This window comes from Rhinatrema bivittatum, chromosome 1 (assembly GCF_901001135.1).
Source record: "Rhinatrema bivittatum chromosome 1, aRhiBiv1.1, whole genome shotgun sequence".
Classification (NCBI taxonomy): Eukaryota; Metazoa; Chordata; class Amphibia; order Gymnophiona; family Rhinatrematidae; genus Rhinatrema; species Rhinatrema bivittatum.
Genome location: NC_042615.1, coordinates 158113299 through 158138335, shown reverse-complemented (window position 1 = coordinate 158138335; position 25037 = coordinate 158113299). Strand labels below are relative to the sequence as shown.

General features: G+C 45.3%; 1 protein-coding gene across 12 annotated transcripts in view; it reads right to left on the bottom strand.

Annotated features, from left to right (window-relative positions):
* RBM47 (RNA binding motif protein 47) overlaps positions 1-25037 on the bottom strand; it is a 363750-nt gene that overhangs the window by 8989 nt on the left and 329724 nt on the right. For 10 of the 12 annotated variants that reach the window (XM_029589034.1, XM_029589008.1, XM_029589049.1 and 7 more), the window contains 3 exons: positions 20061-21220; positions 12183-12389; positions 10017-10219 (listed from right to left, as the gene is read on the bottom strand). In XM_029589034.1, the coding sequence (XP_029444894.1) occupies positions 10017-10219; positions 12183-12389; positions 20061-21220 (1570 nt within the window). The remainder of the gene's footprint in view (positions 1-10016; positions 10220-12182; positions 12390-20060; positions 21221-25037) is intronic. The other 2 variants (XM_029589025.1, XM_029589098.1) reach the window with 2 other exon arrangements.

The window sequence follows — 25037 nt, the reverse complement described above, 5'->3', positions numbered from 1 at the left end:
TCCCTCTGAGGCCGCTCCGATTTTGGAGCGGCCTCGGAGGGAACGGAGGCAAGCTGCGCGGCTCGGCGTGCGCAGGCTGCCGATTTTGCGCAGCGTTGCGCGCGCCGACCCCGGATTTTATAAGATACACGCGGCTATGCGCGTATACATGCAAAGGCCGCGCTTCTTCCAAAATCTTCTCTCTTTGGAGGTCAAGCGACCGTGACCAAGTTGCATAGGTTCATCTGTATCAGCAGCAGGGACCACTGGAACCATTCGAGGTGTAGAGACAGCACTGGCCTGTTTCAACCCAGGTAACACCCTAGACTGGATTTCCTTCACCTTGTCCCGGAGCCGGTGATCAATCCCAGAAGCCAAGGCTATTAATTCATCCAGCGAGTCAGGTATCTGGCGAGCGGCCAGCTCGTCCTTCAGACAGTTGTCTAGTCCTCTGCAAAAGAGAGTCTTGAGACATCTGGGGTCCCAGCGCAGTTCTGCCACCAGAGTTTTGAACTCTATGGCAAATTTAGCCAATGATCTGTTGCCTTGTTTCAAATCCACTAAAGCAGAACCGGCTACAGACATTCAAGCAGGGTCATCGAAAATGGATTTAAATAAGTCCATAAATCCTATGTCCTGCAAAATGGAGTCCTTGTGTTCCCACAAGGTAGATGCCCAAGACAAGGCCCTACCATCCAGGTATGAAAGGATGTAGGTGGTCTTGGAGAGAGCTGTAGGCAAAGTGCATGCAGCACTGGTTCAAAAAGCCCCGGTTATTCTGGATTTCTCCAGAAAAGCGGATTGGAGCCGCCAGTGGTACAGCAGTCTTTAAAGTTACCTCCTGTGACTGACCTTCTTGGTTGGAGGCTGTGCCTTGATCCTTCTGTGAGTGTAGCTGATGAAATGCTGCAGCAAGTTTCTCCAAGGCGTCTTGCTGCTCCTCAATGCGCTGGGCCAGGCCCGGTATGACCTGCAAGGAATTCAGTTGAGCCGGATCCATGGAGTAGCAATCTGTTCAGTTCAGAGTTAACAGTCTGCTTGGAATTAGCAATCTGTTGTTATTTAGGAGAGTTGTGGGTGGATCCTTGGACCGGTGGCAGATGACCATGCCCCTGGGGGAGGATCCCGAGAGGGACCACCGGTCAGGCTCAGAGTTAGGAGACAGACACACACTAGTTCTTTTATTAGACAGTATATACTGAACTATCAGAGGTGGCAGTAGTAAGCTGGAATGCCCGGCTGGGCTATAGTCCCTCAGATACTGGAACAGCGATCCCTGGAGGCTGAGCTGTAGAGAAACTGAAATATAGTGAGTAGGCAGGGTATGCAGAGTTCATGTACTGAACCTGATGGTAACACTCACACAATGTCTCATAGAAGCCCAGGAGCTGGAATGTATAGGCCCTCGAGGAGCGAGTACCTGGTTCCAGGGAAAGCTCTGAGAGAGCGATGGTAACTCACTGATGTAGTTGGCAGTGATGACTTCCAGGCAGAAGAGAGTACCGAGTAAGTCTGGGAACGAGGGCCCTCGAGGAGCGAGTACCGGTTCCAGACTGTCACCTGAAAAACAAAGGCGAGAGCGAGGCACCCGAGGAGCGGGTACCCCTAGTAAGTCCGAGGAGGCAGAGTAGCTTAGGTAGAGTAACTCTTGCTAACTCGATGTGTTAGCAAATTCAAAGACCTTATATATCCGTCACGGGTGACGTCATCTTCGGGGGACGCCCCTGAGGTTCGCGTCATCGCCGGTACTTCAGTCGGGGCCGTGCCGCGCGCGTGCCCCTATGCCTCCAGGAAACATGGCAGTTTGCAGAGTCTAGCCGGTCCGGAGAAGCCGGAGGACTTCGGCAGAACAACGCCACAGCAGCCAATCTTCCCGCGGACGAAGAGGTAGGCCCCAAAGAGGTAAGGAGGGCGGAGAGAGAGCGTCGGGAACCGACGGACACAACACAGAAGAACCGATATGGGTTCTGGGAAAGCCTTAGAAGCAAGGGAAGCCAGAGAAGGAACATTCACCATGGATTGTTTTTGAGTATTTTTGCTAAACCGTAGCCTTGAGTTGACCGCAATTTTGGAAGATTTTGGTTCTCTCGTGCCATTTTTATACTTCAGTAAAATTGTCATTTATTGGAACACCACTTCAAGACGTAAAGACCTTTATTTTGAGTGACTGATAATACAGATCCTTCTGGGCCTAGAAGCTGTTTCTCACATCCCTCCCTGTCTGGGAAATACCATCAAGGCTGCAATGAGTTTGCCTGCTCTCAGCAGTTCCTGAAGATGTGTCTATTTCCTTTGTGTAAATTTGGAGGGGAAAAAGAGGGATTGCATGCTTCTCTTGCTTTCCAAGGCTCGTTGGTTTCTCAGAGCAGACTCAGCAGAGAGCTATGGGAAAAGCAGCAAAATGCTGCAGAGCTCCTCCTGCTTCCTACTTAGTCTGCGTGGAACTCAGCACAAAGCTCAGCTAAGCTGATGAGGAGAGGGAGGGAGAGAATGACATTAGAACCAGGGATTGCGGTTTTCCTTTGCTAGCTTTTCACAGGACCTGGCTTCTTTCTAACTGCTGCCTGCCCCACTGAAGTGCTCTTTTCTTCTGCTTCATCCTGCTGCGGTGTCAACTACCAAAATGCTGGTCAGCCTATGCCACTGCCAGCTCCTTTACAGCTGCCACCCCCACTGCAGTGCATTGGTCTCCTGCTAGGCTATTGTGGGGGATGGTCCCATGCAATGTGGGAGCCACCCAGCATGCTACAGCTACCACTGGAGTGCTCCTTTGCCAAGCTCTCATGGGGCCAGCTGTCAAAGCACTGATGGGCTCCGCACTACATGGGAGCCAGCTTTATTATAACTATGGTCCCAAGGCTCATTTACTTCAAATTGTCATTGATTTGTGCACCTTTAAGTGTTATGCCTAAGGGAGATGCTTAGCTTGCCTGGCCCTTGTCCTGATTCTGCTGCTTTCTACTCCCTACAAAAAACATAATTTTCAGTATGTAGGGTGCTGAACTGGAAGAATGGAAGGAAGATTTTAACCAATTTTTTTCCAGTAAGATTTTTAAAACTGTGTCTCTAATTAATGATTTGAATGACGTGAGATCTGAGAACAGGGCGGATGGAAGCACTAGGCAAACTAGGTGTCTTCAGGCAGCAGAGCAAGACACTGGACTGCAGGTATTGCTCCTTCTATTTCTCGACCATATGGGCCGGAAGACGAAGTGCTTTTTTTGTCCTGTAGGCCTGCTTGAACAGAAAGGAGGCAACCCAATCACCATGAATGGCAGGAATAGGAGGCATCCAAATTGGCCCAGTGAGATCAGAAGAAAGGTCCAAGCTTCAGGCGGCAGAGTATGTGGACCAGGCCAGCGCTGTTGAAGAAAGGAGGAGCAGCGTTTGCAGGCATGAGGGGCCCACCACCCAAAGGAGCAGGAACAGCAGCATCTATAGGAACACAAGATGAAGGAAAAGGAGCAATGTCTGGCCTACAAATGGGAGTGGAGAAAGAAAGAAGCATCCAGATGCTGCGCAGGCCCAAGGAGAAGGCTGCTGCTGCCGAGAGAGAGCACGAGTGTGTGTGTGAGAATCAGCATGAGGTAGGGAGAGAGCATATGTGTATGTAAGTGGGAGACAGCATTTGGGAGGGAGAGAGTGCATGTGTTTGAGACAGTATGTGTTTGAGAGAGAGCATGTTTATGCATGTGACAGCATGTGGGAGAGAGCGGGTGCGTGTGTGACAGTATGTGGGAAGGCGAAAGAGTGCATTTGTGTGTGAGAAAGCATGTATGAGAGAGTGTGCATTAGACAATATTTGGGAGGGGGAGAGACAGTACATGTATGTGTGTGTGTGTGAGTAAGAGAGAGAGAGAGAGAGAAAGCATGTGAGAGGGAGAGAGAATGCTTATGTGTGTATGTGAGAGACAGCATGGGGGAAGGAAAGAGACTACATTTGTGTGTGTCTGAGAGAGAGAAAACATGTATGTGTGAGAGAAAGCACGTATATGTATGTGTGAGACAGCGTGTGGGAAGGAGAGTGAGATGTGAGTGTGTGAGAGAGAGATAGTGCATATATGTGTGTGAGAATATGTGAGAGATAGTATGCGTGTGTTTGTGTGCATGTGTGAGAGAGAGACAGCATGTGAAGAGAGAGTTCACATGTGGTTGAGAAAGCATGTGAGAAGGAGAGAGTGCATGTGTGTGTGTATATGGGAGAGAGAGACAGCATGTGGGAGGGAGAGATAGATCGTACGTGTATGAGACAACGGTGAAGATTGAGAAAGAGAGAGAGAGCGCGCGCATGTGTGTGAAACAATGTGAGAATGAGAGAGAGAGAGTGTGTGTTTGTGTGTATGTGTGAGACAGCATCTGGGAGAGGGAGGGTGTGTCATGGGGTGCCAGGCTGGAGTCAGTAAGCACAGAGGCACAGGGCTGCACTGAAGCTGGTCTTCTGCCTAGCCAGCTCCTTTCCCCGCAGCTTGAACTCTTGGGTTCTGGGGACCTGTAGGACTTGTCTCCTTTTGAACCTCATGGCTGGTAATGGCTGGAGGCTGGGCTAGTACTGGGGTTTGGCCGTAGCTGGATAGAAACAGGCTGAAGGCTAAGCTGTTATAGAGGATCTGGCAGGAGCTGGATGGAGACTTATGGTGAATACAGGGACAGGCTAAGCCTGGATGCAGGCACAGACTGAATAGTAGGACTGGCTGGGGCTAGATAGATGATACAGATAGAATATTGGAACTGGCTGGGGCTGGATACAGGCTACAAGAACAGAGACAGGCAAAGACAGGAACAAAGAGATGACTAGGACAAGCACAGGACTAGAACAAAGACAGGACAGGACCGGCAGAAAAAAAGAACAAAAAACTCAGAACATGGAAGGTCGAAGGCCATGTCAGTAGGCCCAAAGGCCATGGAGCAAGGTTAGATACCATGAAAGGCCATGGAGCAAAGCTAGAGGCCCAAAGAGGCAACAGAGCAAGGCTAGAGGCTAAGAAAGGCCACAAAGCAAGGTTAGAGGCCTAGCTAGGCCGCAAGGCAAGACATGAGGCCTGGGTAGGCCGCAAGGCAAGACAGGATAGCAAAGACTAGGTGGCCAAGTCAGGCAACCAAGGTGACTATGATATGCCACTGAGGCATTGTTCAGGCTGGGTTAAGTAAAGCTGAGGCTTGGATGCAGTAGAATTAGGGGGGGGAGATAACTGGCAAGGCAGTGAGCAAGGTTTGCTAAGGTCTCCTGGGGAGGGAAGACTGCGCAGCAGGCTGAACCTGAGCATGGAAAGACTATATAGCAGGCAAAATTGATATAGAGAGAGTGAGAGTGAAAGCGTGTGCCCGTGAGACAGCATATGAGAGGGAGAGAGACAGTGCATGTGTGTGAAAGAATATGTGGGAGAGAAAGAGAACACATGTGTGTGTGTGAGAGACAGCATGTGGGAAACAGAATGCATGCTTGAGTGTGTGACACAGCATATGGGAGAGAGAGACAGCGCATGTGCTTGAGACAGCATTTGGATGAAGAAGAGAGAGCAATTGTGTGTGTATGTGTGTGAGAGAGAAAGCATATGGGAGAGACCGAGATTGTGTGCGTGTATATGAGACAGCAAGTGGGAAGGAGAGAGAGTACACCTTGTGTATGAGAAAGGAGACTGCATGCGTGTGTGTAGGTGTGAGAAAGCATGAGGGAAGGAAAGAGCGAGCATGCGTGTGTGTGGGTGAGACAGAAAGAGAGACAGCATGTGGGAGGGAGAGGGAGAGTGAGCATGTATGTGTGAGAGAGAGAGATATAGCGCATGTACATTATGTGTGTGAGGGAAAATATGTGAGAAAGAGAGTGAACATGTGTGAATATGAACATATGAGAATGAAAAAGCATGTGTGTGTAAGTGAGAGATAGTGGACCAAGTTTGTGCATGCCCCTCCCTCCTCCAATTCACTAATCCAATGTTACAAGGGTCTACAGACCCTTGTGCCCTAGGCAGACTAATGTAACACCTTCCCGCCAAAACCCACCCTGAGTTGAAAGTGCCCCTCTTACAGTGGGAGATATAGCATTTTTCTCTCTCTCGTTTTCTCTCTCGCTCTCTTTTTTCTTTCCAGACTTGCACCTCATCAGGACCAGTAGTAAAATTATGCAGGTAACATGGCATGCCTTGCCATAGTCAGCCTTGCAAAATTTGGGGGTTATACACGCGAGTCTTGGCCCTAACCCTTTTCTGCGTCTTAAAATTCACGTTGCTAGCGCGCAGTCCACATACGTGCAAGCAACACTTTTAAAATCTACATTTCTATGAATAAAAATGTATTCTTTGCTACCCCTGAAAATTAACTGCACACCTAAGGCAATAACCTCTGGATGCAGCGCAAGACGTTTTTTCAGTCTTTCCTGTGTAACACGAGTAACATCCAGATAAATCCAAATTTGCTGGCCATAGAACAAAGATGTTCTATGATGAAAAAACATTCTCAGAAGAAAATCAAGTTCCTTAAAAAAAAACCCAAAACAAAGGAAAGTAACATCATCCCACGTTTGGATATTGAAGCATCAGCTGAAGTTTCTAAAAACTCTGATATATTCAAGTTTGGATCTTGTCCCTGGGTACTAGGGTCCACATTTAGATGAGTCTTCAAGAAATAAAGTTTAGCAATGACAAGTGTAGCATCAGAGGGAATCTCAAAAACCTAAGAGATATATTTCTTAAATACTTCCATGGGAGGAATTAAATCAATAACTGCAAAATTAGAACCCTCAAGTTTAACAAAAAGAGTTCTCAATTTTCTCCATTTTTTTGGAATGAGAGAACTCAGCTTGAACTAAATTTGTTGCACATTTTGACATATGGCAATCTGCTTTCCCAAATCAGCAAGCTTTTTTCCATGTGATGCCAACAATAATTCAGAACATTGGATACAATTATAAGAATCCGCAATAACATCAACCAAAGAGGAAATAGAGTATTCTAATATCATCAGGGAAGACCAAACAGAGTCTAGCGTTACTACATAGGGCTTAACCAAGATGGGAAAAGGAACAGGTTTTCCCAGTCCTTGGCTGTTAGGAGACAAAAGAAAGCCGCCTGTCTTCTCGCCACTCCGCAACGGGGTCAAGGCCTGCACCCAGGGTCTCACTGTCGGATCCACACCAAACGCCGAAGCTCCAAGCTTTCCAGCGGTTGCTGAAAGACCAACCAGTGCATCATCCAGGGGTCTCGCAATAACAGGAGAGACTTCCCCAGAAATGGCTGATCCAGGGTTCAACTGCAATCCACAAAGTGGCAAGGAATGTCCTGTAGATGATGTCACTGGGTGAAGTGGCGGCGGAGTGATCAGCGTGCCGGGGCTCAGTGTGGTATCAGCGTCCAGAAGAGGGGCCGCTCACTTCACAGCTCCCTCGAACAAGGAATCATCCCCCAGCGAAGCAATCATGCTCAGTTTAGGGACCTATCAATTTTCTTCTGGGCATGGTCCTATTGGGAGAAGCTGGGGACAGCTCCCAAATTTTCGCCTTCCTTTTAGTATGAGGCATGGTAGAAAACAGAAAAAAGGGGAATTGCAGAGCTCCAAAACCAGCACCTCTCTGCTAGGGCACCATCTTGCCCCCACCCCGTTGGATCTTATTCTACATTTTGTTTTATGTTTTCTGAGGAATGATGATAATTATGTTTTTCCCATTGTTTCACTGTATACAGATGTCTTATTGAGGTTTTCATTATGATTTTTTTTTCTACAGATTTCTATTAATACTTTACGTTCTCTTTATTCTGAACTTTTTGCGGGTCTGTCTGCATTCTGCCTGTTTGACCAAGCTGAGGTATTTTGCTCGCCTGTAGTTTCTTTGTAGGAATCTATAGCAGCTTGGCTTGTTCTGTTTTCTTAAAAGGAGGTATATTGGTGTTTTGGGGCCTGGTGTAATATCTGCTGTGTTGTTTTTTCATAGCTAGGATTGTAATTGTTTGAGTGATGGCAATTAGTTTTGTTTTGGTGTGGAAAGTCTACTATGTTGTAACTAAATCAGTTTACTCATGGCTTTCTGAGGGCCAAGCCCTCACACAATACACATTACCATAGGCCCCTAATACCATGTGTGTACCGGGGTTGGCACTATAATAGTGCATGTAAATATATATGTTGTTGTAAGTGATATTTTTACCTCAGAATGCTCTTTTGCATGTAAAATCTTATAAATGCATAATTTTTAATTGAAGGCCGGGGAGGGGGAGTTTTGAGGAACAGGCACAAGGCTTTAAGGTTCACCTAGGGCACCCTTGCACCGGCCTTGATTTTTGAGGGAATTCTGCACAATATACAGCACAGTCTTTGAGTGATTAATTTTAAATGTAATACAAAAACGTTATTACTCAAAGATGCAGAGTTTTAAAATTTTACGGCAGAATTCCCCTAGAAGTACACCTTAAGAGTGTCCCTTCCACCTCTCTTCCTAGTCCCCCGGCCAGACCTCTTTCACTCTGCCTTCTCAGGCTGCAACTCCTCCGCTCCCCACTAGCTCTCCCCTCCCCCTCCAGGCTCAACCCCCCTTTCACTCTATCTCCACCCATAGCTCTCCACTCCCAGAGTTTGACCCTTCTCTCCTACAGCCCCTCACACAGACTCCCTCTGACCCTCTCTCAAACACACTCACCTTCACACAGGCTTCCTCCATTGCTCTCACAAACCTCTTCACACAGGATCCCTCTCTTGCACACACACACCATCAAGCAGGGTCCTCCCTCTCTGGCACATATATACACTCCCTAACATAGGCTTCCTCTCTCTCTCTTGCACACCCATACACTCTTATTATAGGCTCCCTTTCTCTCTCTATCACACACACACACACACACACTCCTGCACACATACTCCCTCTTGCTTGCACACACACACACTCCTCTTCCTCACACAGGCTCTCTCTCTCTGACATACTCACCCATTGGCTCCTCTCTGGCATACATACCCACCCACAAGACAGGCTCCCTCTCTCTCCTTTACACATACATACCCCTCACCCAGGCTCCCTCTCTCTTTCTCTCACCCACACACCCCTGCACACAGGCTTCCGCTCACTTGCAAACACACACACACCCCTTAACACAGGCTCCCTCTTTCATACACAGGCAGTCTCTCTCCTACACACTCTATTCCTCTCTCATCACACATACAAAACCACTCTCACAGGGACACTTCCTTTCTGTCTTATGTAGGCTAAGCTCTCTCATTCTGCTGCAGGTGCAATGGGCTCCGCCTGCAGCTATCCTGGTCCTCTCACTTCCCTCTTCCTCCAGGCATAGTCTTTGACTACGAGCGGGATGGGCTCCCCTCACGGCCCACCAGGCCTCTTCCTTCCTCGGCCTCAAGTGGGATGGGCTCTGCTTGCAGTTCACAACTGGGTCTCAACATTCCTCTGCCATGAGTGGGATGGGCTCCACTCATGGCCCACCAGGTCTCTCACTAAATTCTGCAAGAAATATTGAAATTCTGTGCAGGAGGGAAATTCTGCACAAATTCTGCTGTCTCCAGCAGCACAGATATCCCCCAGGTGTAGACCTTTCCTGAGAAAAAAAGCCAGGAAACCTGTTATAACACCTTCTGCTCAGTCTCAGTTCCTCCCCAGTCACTTATGGAGGCTGAGACTCCAATCAGGTCCTACTTCACAAATGGACTGAGGGGCACTGCTTCATTTTGTAGCACTCCTCCCACCCCAGCACCCTACTTGCTGAAAAATAAGCAAACAGGAAAGTATTGTTGTTTTAAGGAAGAGATGGAAAATGTCCTTATGGTCCATGGAGAGAGGACAACTGATGGTGACCTGTAATAATGACCTTAGCAAAGAAATAGGGAAAAAATGTGAGTAAATCACATATTTATGTAATATGGCTTACAATACCTGTCAATCTGAATAAAACTATGCTACAGCTAGGAAATACATTTTGTCCTGGTCTGTCAACACCCTTGTATTAATAGGCAAGATCTTTTTAAATAGAAAAAGCAATACAGATGGCTTAGGTTTCTGCTCAGGAGCTATGAGTTCTGGAGTTAAGCAAAGTATGATTTACCTGAAAAGGCGGAGGCGTTGAAACTGCAGGTATAATAGTAGCAGTAGCAGCAGCGGCAGCCGCAGCCGCAGTAGCTGGATCTGCCTGGATCGCAATAGGATTGATCATATGTTCAATTGCATGGATCTTGCCATCTTCTATTATCTTGGCAGTTGGGGCTGCCTGAAACATGGAGTACTGAGCACCAAGAGCAGGGATTGCCACTAGAAGAAACCACAATCATAAGTAAATACAATGAAATAGACTAAGAGCTCTGTTGACTAAACGGGCAAGAGCTCTTTACCAAATATGGCCCTACACGCTTCGCCAAAACAGTTTAGTAGCATGCAGGCTTTGCCCTGAGAATACTTCCGTACGTTTTCCACGTCATTTCAAATGACTAGGAACGCCAGAACACTCAATTTCTGTGTGCTCTAACTGGCCCTACACAAAATACTTCTAACCTGCGTAAATATACTCACATGTTTCAGACTTGTTAATTCAACCCTTCTGTGCCTATATTGTACTGAAAAGCTGTAAAACATTTGAGATTATCCATGCTGAAACATGGCATCAGGCTGCAGAACTAGTAAAACTGGTCCCGGGGGGGACGACTACCATAAGCCCTTTAAACTGCTAAGAATAAATTAGCATGGCTGGATTTCTAAAGGGCAAAATATCGAGAACCTATTACTTCCTGTAAATAAACCCATGAGTACATTTTTTGTTCCTGGTGCTCTGTGCTGTAGAACTCCACATCTGAAAAAGTTTAGAATCTTTCTTCCTTAACGGGGTCAAATGGAGGGGGGGCCAAAAAACATACAGTTTACTAATTTCCATTTCTAAAGTTTTACATAAATCAGGGACGATGTATGGCTTTCCATGCTTGGTCGGATGAGATTTATCTTAAGAGTGCTCATTTCCCCTGTCTTCCTGTGCTTGACTCCTGAGTGAACAACTTTTCATGGAGCATAGCTGAAGCTTCCTCTTTAGGTTAAATTAATCCTGGTAAAATGTAAACAAGAAAAACAGGAGACATGCACCAATGTGTGGATTTGATAGAGATAAATCAAAATAACCACAAATGATTATAAATTTTGGTTAAAGAAGGCCACAGAAAGATTATGCAGAGACAGAAGCTATCAAACCACTAAAATAGCAAACATATATTTTAAATTAGTTCATTTAATGAGCCCCGGAATCAACATTGCTAGCAACAAACTTCTGATATCTTTAATCAATCGTGTAATTCAATCGAATGTATTCCATGTCTCAAAAACAAAAAAAGTTTGCCAAGTTTTTCCTTCATGTTAAGTGTAAGTGTTGTTATGGATTGGCATAACCATGGGTTCTTAATACATTATAAAGCAGGCAGGGAGCTTCAGCCTGTCAGACTGCTCAACTGGCTGAAGCTTCTGATATCTTCATAAGAAGTCGTAGTCAAAACGTTGCCTGAACTGGAAGAATTGCATTGGATCATTTCTTTCCACTTCATTCGTACTGTTCATCTCATTAACAAATAAAAAGCTGCCTGCTTTTTGATGTTTTGAGAGGGTCTCCCTTTTTCTTGTTTCTTTGGAAATCAAGTGCTCTTGTTCATAGTTTTGGTTAAACCAAGAACTGGTTATCTTTGCAAAGGTGTCTCAGAGTCTGAACACCTTGTTTTCAAAATGTTTCCAAGATATGCCCCCCGTTTCTCTGACCTTCTCATTCCTCCCCCTGCTCCTCCTTCTCCAGTCTTCCCTCTGCCCCCAACTCATAATCCAGCCACGGCTGCTGGAGGGTCTATTTCTGGAATGCCTACTGATGTTTCTTCTTTACTTAATCTTATCCTTCTCGGCTGTACTAATCTCTTCTTCATTGCCCCCCCCCCCCCCCCCCCAAGTGCTAATTCTTATCCAGACCTGTTAAAAGCGTGATGTATAATAATTTACTAGATCTTGCATCGTATTTCTTTATGAATGCAAAACATGTTATGAAATATCTAAGAAAAAAAGATGTATAAAAGTATACTGCACTGGATAGTTCTTGGTTTAGACTAAAACCCAGAAGAAGAGCATGTTTTGATGGCGTAAGATGACAGGGCCTCAAAAATAAAATACAAAAAAAAAAGTATTTACGCCTAAACCAAAATATACGCTTTCTAGATAAGATGAGCAAATTGGAATGCGATATAGTTAGACTAACCTGTACCGTGTTTAAGGGCAACTTGATTGACAGCAGGCAAGTCCAAGCTGGGTATAAGTTCAAAGCCTTTTTCTTGCTGTTTACCCTTCCCTTCATGATATCTGCTATAAATGCCACGGCCAGCAGAATATCCCCCCAGGTAACTGCCTCTGGGACCTGGGGCTCTGTTGCCAGCTGCACCTCGCCCTCTGCCTCTTATGCTGCCTGCTTATAATACCAACATAATAACATGATAAATACACCAATAAAAAGCCACCAGAGCTCTTATTTAAAAAAAAAAAAAAAACTCCTAAAAAAAAAATTAAAAAAAAAAAATATATATATATTTATATAAGTACAGCATTTCAGTGTTTGCATCATGCAAAAAGCTGTTGGACTCATATTTTACACTGCAATTATGGTAAATTATGTATCTTTATAGAAGCCAATTATAGGCTGATAGAGAATGAAGTGGCACACAAATAAATTAAAATGACTGTTGGGATATTTGACTTATAGCAGTATCCCACCATAGCCAATCAAAAGCCGGCTATGTTGAACTGTTTGGCCGTGAGTATACAGTGCTATCCTATAGCACCGAATGCACTTTGGAAGACAAAAGAAAGAATAAGATAGAATGATTTCCTCCATAATGTTCTCTCATTTGCATCAGAGCTTCTTCTCTCCCTGGTGCTCCTGTCATCCCAGCACGGTCTCACCAGACAACCTCTGATCTACAACGGTGGTATTCTCTTCCAGCCCTCCAGGGCCGCAAAGGCGTCGGGTTTTCAAGATATCCCTAACGGATTACGCATGAGATAGATTTGCATGCACACTGCCCAAGTTGTATATAAATCTGCAATATCCTGAAAACCCAACCTGTCTGCGGCCCTTGAGAACTGAAAGTGAATGCCACTGAACTACAAGGTGCTCACTGATAAGAGTTCTCTTCTCCACTGAGTCCTACTAGGAGTGTTTGGGAGTGGAATGGGGAGAGGGAGAGAAACCTAATCTCATGATAAAATTAAAGCGGCAATTCATTGTTTTCTTTACTATGTCTCTTCCCTCACTGCATCACAGCAATTATTAGGGATGTGAATCGTTTTTTGATGATTTAAAATATCGTCCGATATATTTTAAATCGTCAAAAATCGTTAGGGCCACGATACAATACCAATTCCCCCGATTTATCGTCAAAAAATCGTAAATCGGGGGAAGGGGGAGGGCAGGAAAACCGGCACACTAAAACCCCCTAAAACCCACCCCCGACCCTTTAAATTAAATCCCCCACCCTCCCGAACCCCCCCCCAAATGCTTTAAATTACCTGGGGATCCAGCGGCGGTCCGGAACGGCGGCGGTCCAGAACAGCCTCCTGCAATTGAATCGTGTTGTCTTCAGCCGGCGCCATTTTCCAAAATGGCGGCGGCCATAGACCAACACGATTCGACTGCAGGAGGTCGTTCCGGACACCCGCTGGACTTTTGGCAAGTCTTGTGGGGGTCAGGAGGCCCCCCCAAGCTGGCCAAAAGTTCCTGGGGGTCCAGCGGGGGTCCGGGAGCGATTTCCTGCCGCGAATCGTTTTCCGTACGGAAAATGGCGCCGGCAGGAGATCGACTGCAGGAGGTCGTTCAGCGGGGGTTCCGGACCGTACGGAAAACGATTCGCGGCAGGAAATCGCTCCCGGACCCCTGCTGGACCCCCAGGAACTTTTGGCCAGCTTGGGGGGGCCTCCTGACCCCCACAAGACTTGCCAAAAGTCCAGCGGGGGTCCGGAACGACCTCCTGCAGTCGAATCGTGTTGGTCTATGGCCGCCGCCATTTTGCGCCGCCATTTTGGAAAATGGCGCCGGCTGAAGACAACACGATTCAATTGAGGGGGCCGTTCCGGACCGCCGCCGTTCCGGACCGTCGCTGGATCCCCAGGTAATTTAAAGCACAGATGCAGCTTTGATTTCCTTAAGAGAAGCGGGACACAGGAGTTGGATAAACCTGTCTTACACAAACAGTGCAGTTAGCCACCTTTGGGCAAACTCAGCTGGAGCTAAGCTAATGAAATATATTAGGGAAAAAATTAAGTAGAGCAAGAAATAAGACCGCCGCCGTTCCGGACCGCCGCTGGAACCCCAGGTAATTTAAAGCATTTGGGGGGGGGGTTCGGGAGGGTGGGGGATTTAATTTAAAGGGTTGGGGGTGGGTTTTAGGGGGTTTTAGTGTGCCGGCTCATGATTTTAACGATTTTCACGATACTTTACCCACCCAAACGGCAACAATACGATTCCCTCCCCCTCCCAGCCGAAATCGATCGTTAAGACGATCGAGGACAAGATTCACATCTCTAGCAATTATGCTTTTGCCATACAGCAGGATGATTTGCCTGTGGCTGAACAACAAAGCACAACTGAATATTGGAATAGTAATTGGAATAGACTGTTTAAGAGAGTATTACTGTAAATTACCGCTGCAATCGCTCACTGCAGGAAGCGGTGACTTTGCAAAAACAGTGTCCATTTTTTAAAAAGTCAGCCCTTCTGATTTTAATGTGGTACGGCAACAGTGGGAGCCTGGCTGCTCATGTGACTTGACTGCAGGGATTTCATGCCTGCAGCGATGTGCTCAGTTGGGTTCCCACTACCGTGCTACCACATTCAGAAGTGCGGTAGAGGGGTCGATATACAATAAGGCAATGAGCAGCAATGTTTTCCAGATAAAGTTACCCAGATAGCTTTAGCTGAGTATTCGGCCAGACAAATCTCTCGCTGAATATATTTGGCTAAAGTATATTCACCAACTTATTGAATATTTGCTTAATTAAAAAACAAAAAAATAAAAACCCACAAAAAAAAAAAACAAACAGAAAAAAAAACCTGGTAGTACAGATTGCCCCCCTCCTTTCTCAAAATGAAGAAAACTGTAGTGAATCAGTGGGTTTCCTCCCCGAAGATGAATAAAACATTGAGGGGGCGGTGGCTCCTGGAGGCCCCAACCCACTCTTCAAGATGAATAAAAAACTGAAGCCCATGGCACCATTCCACCCTCGAGGAATAAAAACATTTTAACCCACAGATCGGTCAGGGACTCCCGCTCCCAAAAATTAACACAAAACTGAAGCCTGTGATGCTGGCCAGTCCCCCGCCCCGGGCAAGATGACTAGAATAAAAAATGGTAACTCGCAGAGCCAGCAGGTTCTCCCTGCCCCTGAAGAATAAAAAATATTTAGCCACTGAGTCCAATTCCTCCATTCCTCCTCCCCGCCCCCAAACTGCCAAAAAGGCTGAAAAAGAATAGGAAGAAGAGATTGTAGCTGACGGGCCCCTCCCACACCTACACCAAAGAGGAATAAAAAAAATTGTATTCTGGAAAGCCAGTGGGGGAACCCCCTCCCACCCCTGATGAAGAATAAAAGATTTCAGTCCATGGGACCAGTAGGACCTGCAGGAATCTCCCACCTTCCCTCCCTACTTTGCCCCCTGAAGGAGAACAACAAATTGTAGCCACAAGCTTCCGATTCCTCCACTCCCCAAAGCTCAAAAATTATGAAAAAGCCCAGAAAAAGAGGCATGTGACTCCTCCTGCTGGACTGCACAATAAATGCCTGTGTGTTACTATTCATTTATTCACCCCACTGCTGCTGAGGAAGACCTGTGATTGGTACGTACCTCCCACTGCTGCTGAGCAGACCTGTGATTGGTACATACCTCCCACTGCTACTGAGGAAGACCTGTGATTGGTACATACCTCCCACTGCTGCTGAGAAAGACCTGTGATTGGTACGTACCTCCCACTGCTGCTGAGGAAGACCTGTGATTGGTACATACCTCCCACTGCTGCTGAGGAAGACCTATGATTGGTACGTACCTCCCACTGCTGCTGAGGAAGACCTGTGATTGGTACGTACCTCCCACTGCTGCTGAGCAGGCCTGTGATTGGTACGTACCTCCCACTGCTGCTGAGGAAGACCTGTGATTGGTACGTACCTCCCACTGCTGCTGAGGAAGACCTGTGATTGGTACGTACCTCCCACTGCTGCTGAGCAGACCTGTGATTAGTACGTACCTCCCACTGCTGCTGAGCAGGCCTGTGATTGGTACGTACCTCCCACTGCTGCTGAGGAAGACCTGTGATTGGTACGTACCTCCCACTGCTGCTGAGCAATTGAACAGACTAATCACAGGTCTGCTCAGCAGCAGTGGGACGAATAAATGAATACATGACCATACAGCTGAACCTCTACAAAAATGTACTATTCGGCCCAGCAGTGGGAGGTATGTGCCCCTCCTTCTCCTGCTGAGCTTTTTATTATTTATTTTATTTTTTTTTTACCATTTTTTAGTTTGAGGGGGAGTGGAGGAATTGGAGTCTGTGGTGACAGTTTGTTATTCTCCTTCAGGGGCAAAGGGGCGGGGGGGGGGGGGGGGGGGCGCGGAGATTCCTGCAAGCCCTGCTGGTCCCATGGACTGTAATCTTTTATTCTTCTTCAGGGGTGGGAGGGGATTTCCCCGCCAGCTTTACAGAATGCAATTTTTTAAATTCTTCTTTGGGGGCAGTAGAGGGGAGGGAGGCCTACCAGCTACAATCTCTTATTCTTTTTTGGGAAGGTAAATGGAGGTGACTGGTCACTGCTCGGACATTATTTGTTTTTAGGTCTGCAAATTTTTGACCAGTTAGCCATTTAACTTTTGCAGGCTAGTGTTGAATGTTCGGACTAGCTGGGTGAATTTAAGCCATGCCCCCAAAATGCCCCTGCCCTTCCCCTTTTTTATTCTGTTAAGTTTTAGACTGATAATGATTTACACAGCTAAAACTTATCTGGACTTTCAAATTCCAGTATCCTTTGCTGTGCACTGTCATAGTTGTAGAGTAAGTCAGCAGAAAAAAAAATGATGCATTGGCATTACTGTTATTAGTGCTAGCAAAAAAAGAAAAAGATTGTGTTATAGTATGAAGCAGATCTCTGAGAAAAGTTTATAGTTGCATGATTTCAATCAATTACATTTTCATAGGTATAGCATGTACAGTTGTGTGCAAAAGTTTAGGCATCCTGGTCTAACTGTATGCTTCAATGAATCTCTAAATGAACAGAAGCTGACAACTTCAATAAGGTAGATAGTTAAAAAATTGATATATTTTTGCAATTTTTAACACAAAATAATTATTTGCTGATGTTAATAGACTGAAAAAACTAAAATAGTGAATAAAGCATGTGCAAAAGTTTGAACACCCTTCCAGTTGATTCATTACTACTTAAAATAATGTTGCTAATATGGCCCAAAAAGTTGATTGACTCATTAGATCTTCAATTAGTCAAGTGAAGATGATTCTATGGTTGAATAAATAGTCTGACCCAATTAACTTCTCAGGCTATGATTGTTGTTGTTTACTTTAAAAAAGATGGACTCCTCTAAACAGCTCAGTATTTGAAAATGAAGATAATTTATTTTGACAAAGCAGGGGAAGGCTATAAAAAATCTTTTAACTCTTCCAGCTATCAATTTCAACTGCCAGAAACATTACTAAGAAATGGATGTTACAGTGTCTTGTATGGTTGTGGCCGAACAATTCAATTTCATCGCTCCAAAGCATTTTGTTCCAAAACGTTTCAGGCATATCAAGGTTTTGTTTTGCATACTTTAGACAATGATTTTTGTGATGAGGTTGTAAAAAAGCTTTTGTTCTGACAGCTCTGTTGCTCACAAGCGCACACTACAGTATTGCATATATAACTATTTCAGTGCCAGCTATACTTTTTATGGGGTCATTTGCATTGATCTGTTTTTGGGCAGTTCTATCATGATTTTTCATGGTCTTCTTGATCTTGCCTTGACTTCAACAGTTCCAGGTAACATCCATTTCTTAATGCTTCTAACAGCTAAAATTGTTAGCTGGAAATGTTTAGGAACTTTTCATAGCCTCTAGAGATGTGAATCGTGTGATCGATCGTCTTAACGATCGATTTTGGCTGGGGGGGGAGGGAATCTGATCGTCGCGGTTTTGTTTTTTTTTAAATTGTTTAAATCGTAAATCGGGGGAGGGCGGGAAAACCGGCACACTAAAACAACCCTAAAACCCACCCCGACCCTTTAAAATAAATCCCCCACCCTCCCGAACCCCCCCCAAAATGTTTTAAATTACCTGGGGTCCAGTGGGGGGGGGGGGTCCCGGTGTGATCTTGCACTCTTGGGCCACGGCTGCGTTAATAGAAATGGCGCCGGCGCTACCTTTGCCCTGTCATATGACAGGGCAAAGGTAGCGCCGGCACCATTTTGGTTCCTGTCCCCCGACGTCACGAGCGCAGGAGATCGCTCCCGGACCCCCGCTGGACCCCCAGAGACTTTTGGCCAGCTTGGGGGGCTTCCTGACCCCCACAAGACTTGCCAAAAGTCCAGCGGGGGTCCGGAAGTGACCTCCTGCACTCGTGCCATATTGCAAAATGGCGCCGGCCGAATGGCCGTATTGCCATATTGCAAAATGGCGCCGATACGGCGCCATTTTGCAATATGGCACGAGTGCCGGCGCTACCTTTGCCCTGTCATATGACAGGGCAAAGGTAGCGCCGGTGCCATTTCTATTAACGCAGCCATGGCCCAAGAGTGCAAGATCACACCGGGACCCCCCCACTGGACCCCAGGTAATTTAAAACATTTTTGGGGGGTTCGGGAGGGTGGGGGATTTATTTTAAAGGGTCGGGGTGGGTTTTAGGGTTGTTTTAGTGTGCCGGTTTTCCCGCCCTCCCCTCCCCCGATTTACGATTTTTGACGATAAATCGGGGGAATTCCTATTGTATCGCGCCTCTAACGATTTTTGACGATTTAAAATATATCGGACGATATTTTAAATCGTCAAAAAACGATTCACATCCCTAGCCTCCCCCTGCTTTGTAAGAATGAATGATCTTCATTTTCAAATGCTCGAACAACTTTTGCTTAAAGGAGCCCATGACTGTTGAAAATAGACAGAACAATAACAACCTGAGAAGTTGTCAGAGTATTTGTTCAAATATAAACTTGTTTTCTCCCGATTAATTGAAGGGCTAACATGTCAAACAACCTTTTGAGCCATATTAACAAAGTTGTAATGAATAAACTGGAAGTTGTCCAAACTTTTGTAAATTCCATAATCACTTTTTTATTATTTCAATTAAAATCCGTAAATAAATAGTAATTTTGCATTTAAAATTGCAGAAAGATGTTATGTTTAATCTTGTACCATTTTGAGGTTGTATCAGTTGGAGCAGGAGTGCCTAAAGTTTTCATACAGCCTGACAGAGTTAAATTTCAAAAGACTGCTTTTAAAGAATAAGCATAGTTTTTAATTTTAAGGTGATCTCTTAAATTAATATATAAATGAAGAGAAAGAAAAAGAAATCAGAAGGAAAGAAAATCGAGTGCCTTGATTTTTCCTAAAATAGTCACATAAATCTAAAATCTGATATCTCCCCTACAAAATACAAGATTCCATCACAAGAAAATGTCTAATTTGAAAACAATAATGACTCCTATATTGCATTCATTCTGCATTCTTATTTTTATTATTCAGTCTCTATATCCTTTCTTATTGAGTCTGCTTTTGATATGCTTAGTCTTTGTTTCTCTGAATTCCAATATTGCTATACTAACTCCAAATCATGAGATGCCACTGCAATCCTGGTTTCCTATTACTCATTCCAATACATTTTATAGGACAAAACACACCAGACTGTGTTGGGATGAGGAAAAAGCAGGACTTGATTAACATGTCATGATGATATACCATTAGGTTAGTAACAATGACATTCAAATGTAAATGCTCTGAGCACAGTGAAATTCATTAACATTAATAGAATCATAGCACTGTTTAAACATATCAGAATTGCTCTATTTAAGACATAGTAGCATGCACAAAAGCAAGTTTTGGTAACCAACCTTTCACAAAGTAATCTCTGTTGGGACCAATGAGAGCATTGTATGGATATCCATAGTATGCTAATGTATAAGGATCACAAGAGTAAACATAATTTGGTTGAGTTACTTCTGTTGCTGTTGCTGGTGCTCCTCCTTTAGCTGCTTTCTGGTAGCGGGTATACTGCTCTTTATCTACTGGCTTGGCCAAGGTAACTTCAATACAAGATCCTTCAAGTTCAACGCCATTAAGCTTTCTCATGGCATGAACTGCATCATCCCGGCTTGTGAAATGTACAAAAGCATAATCACGGATTTTTTTCACACGTTCTACGCATCCCGGATTGAATTGGCCAAAGCTCTTTTTAATTGTATCCTCTGTGGTTTCAATCATTAAATTTCTCACATATAGAATCTTAACTGTCTCCATCACATCTTCATCGACATCTATCTCAGGTTCTGCCCAGTCAACTGCTATCTGGTGGCCCCACAGTTGGATTCTTCCAGGCATTAGCTTCCGTCTTGCCATGGCAGCTGCACGATGACTTTCATATTCTACAAAGGCAAAGCCTCGATTTTTCATCTTATCTGCTGCACTAGCATAAACAATAACATCAAGTACTCCCTCTGTCACCTTGGAAATTTCTTCTAGTATCTCTTCTCTTTTTTTCATCTTGGGAATGCCTCCAATGAACAGCCTGCAGTTATCCACACTGCAGCAAACCCCTAGAAGCCTTCCTGGACGGATCTCATAATTGTTCAGTTCTCTGACGGCCCGTTTGGCCTCATGCTTGTGGGTGTACATAACAAATGCATAACCACGGTTTTTTCCGTCAAAGTCCATCATTAGACGCATTTCATAGATACGTCCCACTGATTCAAAGACTGGGACCAACTCATCTTCATACACGTCACGGGGAATTTTGCCGACAAAGACTTCACATCCACGGGGAGGGTGTAGCCCTTCCCAATCAGGGGGAGGGCCTCCATATTTCCTTTGGCCATTCTCCTGAACCATGCTGTACCCAGTACGTTCCATTAGTGCCAACAGGGCAGCCTCATTAGGTGCACCAGATACACCTTCATGAACTTTGGATGCAGACACGTTGGAAGAATCGTTACTCATCATAGCAGTAGAATCCTCTGCTGTCATTATGTCAAAATCATTCAAAGCTTGCTGAAACCTGATCAAAACACAAAAACAACAAATTATATTAAAAAGATAGTGTTAAAATCAGAACTCAATTTTATTTAGTTCTGATTTTAACGACAAACATAATTGTTCACGCTTGCTGATATTTTAGTGAAACATTTATATAAAAGAAAAGTAATAAGGGAAACACGATATGACAGTAAAATGGGCACAACTCAAGTTAGTTATGGTGTGGACCACTGGAATTCTCAGGAAGCTCTATTCACTGTCCTTTTTCCCCATTTGAACCCAGCACTCCCCTTCCACCCTCTTCTGCCCTACCCTGCATTTCCTTCCATTTCCTTAGCTATTTCCCAGCACGTTTTCATCCCCCTTCCCTAGGCCTACCCCAGAACTCCCTGCCCCCCTCAATGGCCCACCCACAGCACTCTCTGATCTCCCTCCCCAGCTCCATCTCATGGTCTCCTTTCCCCCCTTATCTTCTCAAAGGCCCAGCCCCAGTACTCTTTTCCCCTCTCACTGGCCCAGCCCAGCACACTCTGCTATCCCTCCTCAACCTGACCTCAGTACACTCTGCCCTCCCATCTTAACCCCATCACACTCTGACCCTCCTCCCATTATCAAAAATGAAATAAAGGCAAAAACTTCAAAAACCTAAAAAAACAAACAAAAATTATCCCCAAACCTACTTAAAGAAAAGGATACCCCCCAGCCCAGACATCCCCCAAACACCTCCTACTCCAGCCCTTACTTCATTATGGATTCGTGGATATTCCAGATCCTCCAACCCCCCACCAACTACTAAGCAACAATTTCTTAAAAAAACAAAAACAAAACCCAGAGTCCTGGTTTGGTTATGGATCCTTCTCCTGCTGGCCAAACCCCACCAGCTGCCTACAGACAACACGTGGCACTAAGCATATTATATTATATATGTTTTGTTTTATAGTTTCATTTTTTGTCACATAATTATAGTTTTTGGTTTTTATGGTTTTATTAGATTTTTTTATTTTGTTGGTGTATTATGCAATTTGTAAATTTTATGATTTGTATACTTTATGCTATTATACATTGCTTTGTACAGTCCTTTGGGGAGGGGGGGTTAACAAATGTTTTTAATAAATAAAATATTGTATGGGCTACATGGATTAAGACTTGTGTCTATCAGGTTCAGCATTTCCTGGTTATTTACTACAGTGCGTATATATAGGCCATAATTCATGACAAGGCATGGATTAAGGTCTGTACTTTGCGTATTTCAAAATGTATGCAAAAATGATTAACAGAAATAATCTCTCCATGATAAAGTTACATATTCCCTAAACTAGATCAAATACGTTTTTTGTAGCACTGGTAAAAATATTTCAGGAAAGTTGATTATTCATATATCTCAGGAATGTTACAGAACTGAATTCTAACACTTGATATATTTCAATGCCGGCCCTTGGTGTTTTATAAAATACAATGCCTATAGTGAAAAATGCATAGCAATCCTTTAACATGCACCTTTATGAATGTTTCAGTTGAATTAGAGTACATTATGTTGTCACCAGCTAATAATAGTCCTGCCCTGCTATTGATTAGCACCTCATGATGCAAGACAGATCTTGACACATGGTCACATGATTCTGACAAAGTACAATGCTAGATTTTTCTCAACCATTTTCTTAAAGTGTTTCAGTGCACACACTGGGACTTATTCAAAAAGTACTTCCTGTACTGTGCTTATGTAAAAAAAAAATAAAAAAATTAAACAAGGCCTAATAGTTGTGTTGTGAGGCACAATGCTAAAGGCCAAGTGCCTTCATAAATTGGACCATACACTGAAATAGGGATGTGAATCGTTTTTCAACGATTAAAATTATCGTCCGATAATGTTTATATCGTCTTAAATCGTTATAGAACACGATACAATAGAAATTCTAACGATTTATCGTTAAAAATCGTTAAATCGTGTTAGTGCGCACTAACTCGAGTTAGTGCGCACTAACTCCCCGTTAGTGTGCACTAACTCGATTTAGTGCGCACTAACTGAAAATGATACAAATAAACACTTTCCAGGTCACTGAAGGTCAGTTAGGAATGAATATGTGTTCCTATTGGCTGGCTGCCCTCTTATCTATTGATGTTACCAAGGTTACCACTGAGGTGATGGTTGGGGGGATGGGAAATGGAACTGGAAACTAACGAACACCAACAGAAAATGAAACAAAGTGTTCACACTTCCCAGGTCAGTAAAGGTCACTTAGGAATGAATATGTATGTATGTATTCCTATTGGCTGGCTGTGCTCTTATCTATTGATGTTACCAATATGGTTGGGGGGATGTGAAATGGAAACAGTTGGAAGCTTGACAAAAAAAGTAATGTAATGATCAGCACTCACGTGACTAGAACTTGTTTGTTTATTATTTTTGTTAGCAGGCACCTGAAATGCTAGTGCATGTTGAATTTGCCAAATCACTGTGCATTTTAGAAAGGTGGTCCTGGCTGGAACTGTACACAGTTCAAATATATGTAATTGATTGTTGGTAAGTGTATTTTTTAAGTAGCCACACTGGCACCAGTATGTTTACTTTTCCTCCTACTTAACTCACTAGCTCAGCTTTGTAAGAAGGGCTTCTCTGCTTGTGTGTTGTTTTTGTTTGGTGTGAGGAGAGCAGAAACATCAGATCTTTATTCAATCTACTACAGTCATCTCTTACAGTGCCCTATCCCTATTAATACCAGGAGTGTTGTGATCTTCCTGCACACAGTGCCCTAACCCTGATACCAGTCTGAGACAGCTCCCTCCCTGCATTACTAGTGAGAGGCTGGCTTCACAGACTGGGGGGAGCTGCCTGACCCTCACTCCTGACTTCCCCCATGTCCCAGCTAGTGAATGGTGTGTGGGTGAGGGGGGGGGGGGAGGATGGTGAAGTCTGAGACAGCTCCCTCCCTGCATTACTAGTGAGAGGCTGGCTTCACAGACAGGGGGGAGCTGCCTGACCCTCACTCCTGACTTCCCCCATGTCCCAGCTAGTGAATGGTGTGTGGGTGAGGGGGGGGGGAGGGGGTGGATGGTGAAGTCTGAGACAGCTCCCTCCCTGCATTACTAGTGAGAGGCTGGCTTCACAGACAGGGGGGAGCTGCCTGACCCTCACTCCTGACTTCCCCCATGTCCCAGCTAGTGAATGGTGTGTGGGGGAGGGGGGGGGGGGAGGATGGTGAAGTCTGAGACAGCTCCCTCCCTGCATTACTAGTGAGAGGCTGGCTTCACAGACAGGGGGGAGCTGCCTGACCCTCACTCCTGACTTCCCCCATGTCCCAGCTAGTGAAGGGTGTGTGGGTGTGGGGGGGGGGGGGAGGATGGTGAAGTCTGAGACAGCTCCCTCCCTGCATTACTAGTGAGAGGCTGGCTTCGCAGACAGGGGGGAGCTGCCTGACCCTCACTCCTGACTTCCCCCATGTCCCAGCTAGTGAATGGTGTGTGGGTGAGGGGGGGGGGGGGGGGGATGGTGAAGTCTGAGACAGCTCCCTCCCTGCATTACTAGTGAGAGGCTGGCTTCACAGACAGGGGGGAGCTGCCTGACCCTCACTCCTGACTTCCCCCATGTCCCAGCTAGTGAATGGTGTGTGGGTGAGGGGGGGGGGAGGGAGGATGGTGAAGTCTGAGACAGCTCCCTCCCTGCATTACTAGTGAGAGGCTGGCTTCACAGACAGGGGGGAGCTGCCTGTCCCTCACTCCTGACTTCCCCCATGTCCCAGCTAGTGAATGGTGTGTGGGTGAGGGGGGGGGGGTGGATGGTGAAGTCTGAGACAGCTCCCTCCCTGCATTACTAGTGAGAGGCTGGCTTCACAGACAGGGGG